The sequence below is a fragment of the Corythoichthys intestinalis genome, chromosome 1, assembly GCF_030265065.1.
Source record: "Corythoichthys intestinalis isolate RoL2023-P3 chromosome 1, ASM3026506v1, whole genome shotgun sequence".
In the NCBI taxonomy this organism is placed as follows: Eukaryota; Metazoa; Chordata; class Actinopteri; order Syngnathiformes; family Syngnathidae; genus Corythoichthys; species Corythoichthys intestinalis.
In genome coordinates, this window is record NC_080395.1 from 71,560,882 (window position 1) to 71,569,814 (window position 8,933).

At 38.4% G+C, this 8,933-nt stretch overlaps 1 protein-coding gene across 9 annotated transcripts in view; it reads left to right on the forward strand.

Annotated features, from left to right (window-relative positions):
- ppfia1 (PTPRF interacting protein alpha 1) overlaps positions 1–8,730 on the forward strand; it is a 129,796-nt gene extending 121,066 nt beyond the window's left edge. For 4 of the 9 annotated variants that reach the window (XM_057838388.1, XM_057838415.1, XM_057838435.1 and 1 more), the window contains one exon: positions 6,958–8,728. In XM_057838388.1, the coding sequence (XP_057694371.1) occupies positions 6,958–7,019 (62 nt within the window). In that variant the 3' untranslated portion in view covers positions 7,020–8,728. Of the gene's footprint in view, positions 1–6,935 lie in introns of all 9 variants that reach the window. The other 5 variants (XM_057838456.1, XM_057838444.1, XM_057838395.1 and 2 more) reach the window with 4 other exon arrangements.
- Positions 8,731–8,933: the final 203 nt, after the last annotated feature.

The following is an 8,933-nucleotide window of genomic DNA, read 5'->3' on the forward strand; positions in this document are numbered from 1 at the left end:
TTCGCAGTCGGTCGCAGAGGCAAGACATGCAGTGATCCAACACCTGATTTAGGATTGAAAAAGTGCGAAAGTTATACCGCATACCAAAAAAGCTCTTTGTTTACATATGGCGCCCGCTAGCTACATTTACTTACTTTCAAATTTCTTTTTATTGGTTTTGCAAAAATACGGAACAACCCCCTCCCAAAAAAAAAAAAAAGTTTCACTCCAAGTTATCCAACACAACCAACCATAAAGTCTAAGTCTAATCGTAAACGTCCAGAGAGCCATTGAAAGTTCTCCCGTGCCATCACTCTCAATACATAATGGTTACAGAATCAAAATACAATACAATACAATACATTCAAATGTCCCACCAAAAGCGAGCAGCATGGAAAGCGACCGTACCGTTGTATATATCATTCCTGCACTTGTGTAGCGGTGTTGTCAAAGAATGAAAGAAAAGGTCCCCATGTACTATAAAATTTCTTTTCAGAACCGCGAAGAATATAACGAATTTTCTCGAGCCTAAGGTTCATCAGCACATCCCTTATCCAATGCAACATTGTGGGTGGGGCAGCCTCCTTCCACCTCAGAAGAACCAAACGTCGCGCCAAAAGGGTGGTGAAAGCAATAACCATACACCCCCAAGTAGGCAGCCACAGACCCTCCGGTAAAACTCCAAATATTGATATTAAAGGATCAGGAGTGATTCCGACCCCTAACACGAGGGAGATGACTTCAAAAATACCCTCCCAAAATATTTCTAAGCTCAGACATAACCAAAACATATGGATCAGTGTTGCATCCGCCAGCTTACACCTGTTACACAAAGGGCTGATTTCTGGAAAGATTCTGGACAATCTTACCTTAGAATAGTGTACCCAATGTACTACTTTAAATTGAATCGGAGCATGACGAGCGCACATAGATGAATTATGTACCCTACCCAAAACCTTAGACCACAGTCCCTCACCGATTGGTGTTTGAAGATCCCGTGCCCACAGGTCTTTGATTCTGGATAAGGACGGAGCTACCATATGAGAAATTAGATTTAAAATACGCTTAATTCCCCCTTTCTCTGTCGGATCTAAAGACATAACATCATCTAAAACTGTTGTAGGAGGTTTATTTGGGAAAAGCGGTATGATACTCTTAACAAAGCTTCTAATTTGCAGATATCTAAAAGGATGAGAGTTAGGAATATTAAATCTTTGGACTAGCTGTGCAAAGAGGCAAAAATATCATCCAAGAAAAGGTCATTTAAACGTGTAAGACCCAGGTTGGGCCACAAACGAAAGGCTTTATCGACTGTTGAGGGTACAAAAAAATGATTTGACGCCACTGGGCTAAAAAGGCAAGTACCAACTACACCATTTTTTTTCCCCTAAATTGAGATATTATCCGAAGGGAGTGAGATAATACTGGGTTATTTCCCGATACCCCAACTGTCAAGGGCAGTGGCGCACCACAAAGGGCGGCTAATGAATTTGGGAGATATGCTTCCATCTGCACCCAAGTGGGACCATTCTCCTTAAGATGGTAGTATAACCAATATGCCATACAATTTAGATTTGCGGTCCAGTAATACAACTGAAAATTAGGAAGAGCCAAACCGCCCTCGCTTTTAGCCCCTTGCAGGAATTCTTTACGTAAACGTGGCTGTTTATTATTCCATATATAAGAAGAAATAATTGAATCCAATTTTTTAAAATATGAAGCGGGAATGAAAATAGGCAAACATTGAAACAGGTATAAATATCTGGGCAATACCGTCATCTTGACAGCATTAACGCGTGCTGCTAGTGAGGTAGGCAGTAGTAACCAATTAGCCAGGTCAGTCTTAGTCCTAACCAAAAGCCTGTTAAAATTGTGCTCACGGTGCCCCTTATATTGCTTGGTTACCGATATTCCCAAGTAATTGAAGCTACTGATATTCACTTTAAAAGGCAAGCTGACATCCCCAATTTCAAATTTGTCAACATCTAAAGGCATCAATTCACTCTCATGGAGATTGAATTTGTAACCTGAGAATCTGCCAAATCGTTGTAGCAGGTCAAGGTGGAATGGAAGTTTAAGCGGTAGATACAGTGGTGAGAACAAGTATTTGATACACGGCCGATTTTGCTGGTTTTCCCACTTGCAAAGCATGTAGAGGTCTGTAGTTTGTATCATAAGTTCTCTTCAACTGTGAGGGACAGAATCTAATACAAAAATCCATTTAATTGCATGAAATAAGTATTTGATACATCACAAAAATCGAACTTAATATTTGGTACAGAAACCTTTGTTTGCTATTACAGATACCAAACGTTTCCTGTAGTCCTTGACAAGGTTTGCACACACTGCAGCAGGGATTTTGGCCCACTCCTCCATGCAGATCTTTTCCAGAGCCTTCAGGTTTCGGGGCTGCTGCCGAGCAACACGGACTTTCAGCTCCCTCCATAGATTTTCTATCGGGTTCAGATCTGGTGACTGGCTAGGCCACTCCAGGACCTTAAGATGCTTCTTACGGAGCCACTCTTTAGTTGCCTTGGCTGTGTGCTTTGGATTGTTGTCATGCTGGAAGACCCAGCCACGACCCATCTTCAGGGCTCTCACTGAAGGAAGGAGGTTGTCAGCCAAGATCTGGCGATACATAGCCCCATCCATCCTCCCCTCAATACGGTGCAGTTGTCCTGTACCCTTGGCAGAGAAGCAGCCCCAAAAAATGTTTCCTCCTCCATGTTTCACGGTTGGGATGGTGTTCTTGGGGTTGTACTCATCCTTCTTTTCCTCCAAACACGATAAGCCGAGTTTAGACCAAAAAGTTAAATTTTGGTCTCATCCGACCACATGACCTTCTCCCATTGCTCCTCTGGATCATCCAGATGGTCAGTGGCAAACTTAAGACATGTCTGGACATGCACTGGCTTCAGCATCGGGACCTTGCGTGCGCTGTAGGATTTTAATCCATGATGGCGTAATGTGTTTCCGATGGTTTTCTTCGAGACTGTGGTTCCAGCTCTCTTCAGGTCATTGACCAGGTCATGCCGTGTATTTCTGGGCTGATCCCTCACCTTCCTCATGATCAGTGATGCCCCACGAGGTGAAATCTTGCATGGAGCCCCATAACGAGCCAGATTGACCGTCAACTTGAACTTCTTCCATTTTCTAATAATCGCTCAGTTGTTACCTTCTCACCAAGCTGCTTGCTTATTTTCCTGTAGCCCATCCCAGCCTTGTGCAGGTCTATTATTTTATCCCTGATGTCCTTACACAGCCCTATGGTCTTGGCCATTGTGTAGAGGTTGGAGTTTGTTTGAGCATGTGGACAGGTGTCTTTTATACAGGTAACAAGTTCAAACAGGTGCAGTTACTACCGGTAATGAGTGGAGAACAGGAGGGGTTCTTAAAAAAGAACTAAGAGCCGAAATATTTACTAGTTGGTAATGTATCAAATACTTATTTCATGCAGTTAAATACAAATTTATTATTTAAAAATCATACAATGTGATTTTCTGGATTTTTGTATTAGATTCCGTTCCTCACAGTTGAAGAGAACTTATGATACAAATTACAGACCTCTACATGGCTTGCAAGTGGGAAAACCAGCAAAGTCGGCAGTGTATCAAATATTTTTTCTCCCCACTGTATGTAAAGGAGTAAAGTCATCAGCGTACAATGAGACTTTATGTTCTATGCCTCCTCTATTTATTCCTGTTATATATCGGTTAGATCTAATAGCTACTGCAAGAGGTTCAATGGCCAAAACAAAAAGCAGAGGGCTTAAAGGGCAACCTTGACGTGTCCCACGAAATAAATCAAATGGCTCTGAAAGCTCATTATTAGTTAAAACCTTAGCCACAGGTCTAGAATATAATAAGCTAATCCAAGATATAAATATAGCCCCAAATCCAAACTGTTTTAGTGTCTCGAACATATAGTTCCATTCCACCCTGTCAAAGGCTTTTCGGCATCCATAGCTATAACACATTCAGAGGCAGACTGGCTAGGAGTGTAATTATGTTAAATAACCGACGGATATTGAAATCGGAACGTCTATGTTGAACAAAGCCTGTCTGATCATGGGTTATAATATTTGGTAAAACAGACTCCAAACGATGCACAAGTACTTTAGCTAGTATTTTGTAGTCTGTATTTAAAAGAGAAATAGGCCTGTAAGATCCAAGTTTCATTGGATCTTTATCTTTTTTCGCCAAGCTAGCTACATTTACTAACAGACTAGCATCGACATTATTACGTAAAAAAAAGGTAACTGCACGTTTTTGTTTTTTTTTTACTTATAACCAAGAATCGAGACTGTTTTACGTCCATATCTATAAAGAATTCAGGGATTTAAAGTGATCCACAGATAGAAAGACTTGTAATTATTAAAAGATAAATATTAGTACAAGTTATTATAATTTGTAAAATTATTTTAGCTAATAGGTCGTCATTGTTGTTGACGTCGCAGGGCGGTGACGTCACAAGGCCGTGACGTCACAAGGCCACGCTGCCAAAATTCCACCTGTCACTCTTTAAAAAAAAAAAAAAAAAAAAAGTGTCACTCTTAATATGTAAGGTAGTGATTTAAATTACATTAATTAGGGATCAAGCCAATGATTGCGTTTTTTCCCTTGACTATCGCTGTAGTTTCTTTAATCCACAGTGGGAGATAGAAAGGAAAGTAGACACAGGCATTCAGATTCGTAGCTCTGACCGCGCCGTTTATTGGCATAAGCTTCGGCAACTCTTTCACAACACACATAAGTATCATATAGTGAATATACAACAAATGTAATACTCATATCTCTCAAAAAATGTCAATAAGAAGAAAAATGCTTCAATCTGTATTACTGAGGTCCTATTCTCACACAGTTAACACAACAATGTAAAGAGAACTGGCATTCACAATCAAAATAGATGCGCAAAATACACATAAAACTTACTCAGATTTTGGTCAAACTATATTTAAACATTTAAGCAACTCCTTTAGCTCAACAAATACACTGGATTGCAATATTTAGTCACAATACACAAACTTTTTTTTTTTTTTTTTTTTTTTTTTTTTTTTGCTTTTAACAAAGAATCGGGACTGTTTTACGTCCATATCTATAAAGAATTCGGGGATTGAAGCATTTATTCACAAAAATTTTCACCGGAAACGCTCTGTTTACATAAGGCGGCCGCTAGCTACATTTACTAACAGACTAGCATTGTACTTCGACTAGGGCTGCAGCTATCGAATATTTTAGTAATTGAGTATGTATTTTTTTAGGGAAGGGCAATTTTATTTATGCAAATGATTTTTTCTTTGATTGAAAATAGTTTTTTTTAATGAAGCAACTTTTTCTGGGATTGAATGATTTAGACCAGGGGTCTCAAACCGGTCCTCAAAGGGCCGCAGTGGGTACTGGATTTCATTCCAACCAAACGAGAACAATCCCTTTTCACCAATCTGGAGTCTAACAAGTGTAATCAGTTAATTGCAGTCAGGTGCTGCTTACTTTAGCAGAAACCTCATTGGTTGAACTGTCTGTTTTGGATCTGTTGGAACAAAGACCAGGACCCACTGCGGCCCTTTGTGGAATCGGTTTGAGACCCCTGATTTAGACACAAATGTCCTACCCATAATATGGCCCAAACAAAAAAAGGATTGATTCATTCAAAGAAAACAGTTTAAATGAAAAATTAAGTGTTCAAATGCAAATTTCTCAGTCTCAAATATTTCTTCGCATTCAAAAACTTTTTTTTTCTATGATTGAAAGTTTTTTTATTTTTGAAGTGATTTTTCTTTTGAAAATATTTTTTCTTTGTTTGAAGCAACTTATTTTTTTGATTAACTAAAACGACACAAATGTCCTAGCCAAAACGTGGCCCAAATGCAAAACTACATCACTTCAATCCAAAAAGTTGTTTCAATAAAAAAAAAAGAAAACTTGACTTCAATCAAAAGAAAAAAAAATCAAAGAAAAAGTTTTCAAATGCATTTTTTTGAGTTTCAAATTTATTTTTGCATTCAAACACATTTTTTTTTATTGAAGTGACTTTTTTTTAATTGAAAATATATATTTTGATAATAAATACACAAATCTACCTCCATAGAAACCTAGCCCTCCGCAGGGCTAATCTTACGTGAGCGAGTAAGGGGGAGCGACATCTTATTTATTAGCGCTGAGAAGTCTGCTGCTTTAAGATGTCGACTGTTTACTAACGCCGCCCAATATGTCATTTCGCATCTAGTTCTAAGTAGATGTGATATCTATGAGAAGCATCAGACACTACCTGCTACTACCGTAGCATCATGCAGCGTACTTTTTAGCAACGTCGTTGTAGTTTGTTGCGGCTTTCGGCTGTGGTAAGATTTTTGTTGTTGTTGTTGCTTATTCCTCTACGCACGTGACATCAACACGTTGTCCCGCATTAAAAGTAGTCCGGGCAAAACGTGATGCTTAGAGCTGGCAAAATTAAACGATTCCTCGAGGTGATTAAAATTAATTGGACCAGTTTTTAAACTCTAGTTACTCGAGTTGCTCGAGTATTTCTTTCAGCTGTAACTTCGACATATTTACGTAGAATAAATTCTAACTGCACGTTTTTTTTTTTGTTTTTTTTTTTTGCTTTTAACCAAGAATCAAGACTGTTTCACGCCCATATCTATAAAGAATTCAGGTATTAAAGCATTTATTCACAAGAATTTTCAACAAAAAAAAAGCTTTTTGTCTATGATTCCACTTGTCAGCTTTGACGGGCTCGCCAACCATGCAGGCCCCCAATCTATTGGCCCAGTCTCCTGTCAATACATTATGAAGTCTATGGTGCAGCTACGCTTGCATCTCGAGAAACAGTCGCGAGCTTTGTTGAACTTTCCAGCACTATTAACGCACGTTCACATCTTTTTCTCATTTTTCTCCCTCCCGTCCCTGTCCTCTGCTCCGCTTCTCCTCTTGTCTCCGTCTATTCACGTCCCTTAGTTTATCCTCATTATTTCTATAGGTAACCGCTGGTCAGAAGACGAAGGGGAATTCCCCATTTTCAAGACCAGGATGATGAACTAACAGATTTTTAAAGACACTAAAAATACGATATCACAGCTCACCAATCCTTAGAGGAAACTGTCTAGATGTATCCACATTTTTTTATATTTATGCAAACCAATGGGACATTGATATGATTTTAGAATACCATGTAATCTTTTTTTTTTTGTCTTACATTTTCTCATTGTGCTTATCAACTCTCAGATGTATGTATCTGAATGTTTCAACATTCTGGAGTTTGTAAATTTTATCGCTTATTTTTTTTAATCATCTTTTATTTAACCAGATGTATGTTTTTTCCTCGTCGATTTGAAATATATTCAATCGTTAAGTTACTTGTGACATAATTTAATTCTATGTTGTTACTCTTTTTAACTGAACTGTTCAATTTTTTTTTTTTTTTTTTTTTGTAGCTTATTGTGATTTTCATTTAAATGCAGCTCTTAAGTAGGTCAAAGTGTGTGTGAGTAGGAGAAACGGCCGGAGACCATTTTGCAAAACGAGTACTTCATCCTCATTTAGTACCAATGCAAAGTTTTAAATTAAAAAAACTAAAGCCATATATCAGTAGCAGGCAAAAAGGCAAGGGGTCACGTTAAAATGCAAGTGATTCTCTTTCATCGACATTGCACGCAAGAACTTTCCCTTTGGTGACCCCGCCAAACCTCAACTTTTTCCAACCTTTCCCTTTAACCACAAAAAGCCTTCACCTCTGGAAAGTCCCACGCAGGATGAGGCTGAATGTACAGAAGAACTGAAAATGATAGTTTCTCGGGTAGACCAATTTCACAGAAGCCTCGGGACGAGCCCCACTTAAAGAAGACAAGCCCAAACTTTTTTATTTTCAATTTTTACAGAGACTTTATATCAAGCCTTATTGTTGATTAACTACGCTGTCTTCTGTTCTTATTTATTATTACTCATTGATGTTGTCTCTTGTTTTTTCATAGCATAAGCTTGACCTCCCTCCTCCAAAAGGTCATGTTTGCTCTGGTTCCACATTTAGCTTCATGACAAATTGGGAGGAACCAGTTTTCTTGAACCCTTGGTGTTGTTGAAAGCATTTTTTGGTCATTTCTCTGATTCATGTCCTGTGGAAATCATGTTGCTATTAGTTCTGCTCTTCCCATTCAATTGCCCGATTATGTAACATTGTACAGTCTGAGTACTTATAAACTATTTTTATCACAGTATTATTTATTGCCTACTTTCAATAAAATACTGAAAACATTTTAAATTTCAGATGAATAATAAAAATGCTCTTGCAATACATTGATTCTTTGGGCTCAAATCCAGGAAGAAAACTGCTTCAGTCTGAAGGGAATAGGTACAGTTCTTGCACACACCTTATAATTGTTTGCATTAGTCTAACACATTCATCTAACTATAATTTAGGCAGACTTCACTCCATGCCCTTGGACACAGTAAAGTGAATCACCTTATCAGGGCTCATGAGGGGGAAATGGAAAAATGGTACCATTTCTCGTAGGCACCGTCTGTTTGCATTACTCTAAACACACGTACAATGATTATTCAGGGAATTGGTATCATTTCTCCAGGGTACCTGCAGGTTATTACAAGTATTTAAAAAGCATTGAATTTAGTTTTCCATTATTAAAGGTATTAAAAGTATTAAATTAGCTGTTGTAAGTCTGGAATTTTTTCACCGTGGTCTTAATTTTCAAGAACATCTCAGTGCAACCTAAATTATATCCGTGACGGTTTTTTTTTTTTTTTTTTTTTTAAATCCATAACGAAGATGACGCATAGAATTTTTATGATGCACTGCACTACAAATCGAAGTGCAACTCGTGCGTGCCAAACCACCTCAACCGGCAAAACGGAGAATCCATCCACCTCTGCATCGGGAATGCGTCCAGTTGTCGACTGTGGAACGAAAACCCTGCAGGCAGAAGTATTGTGGATTCTGAACAC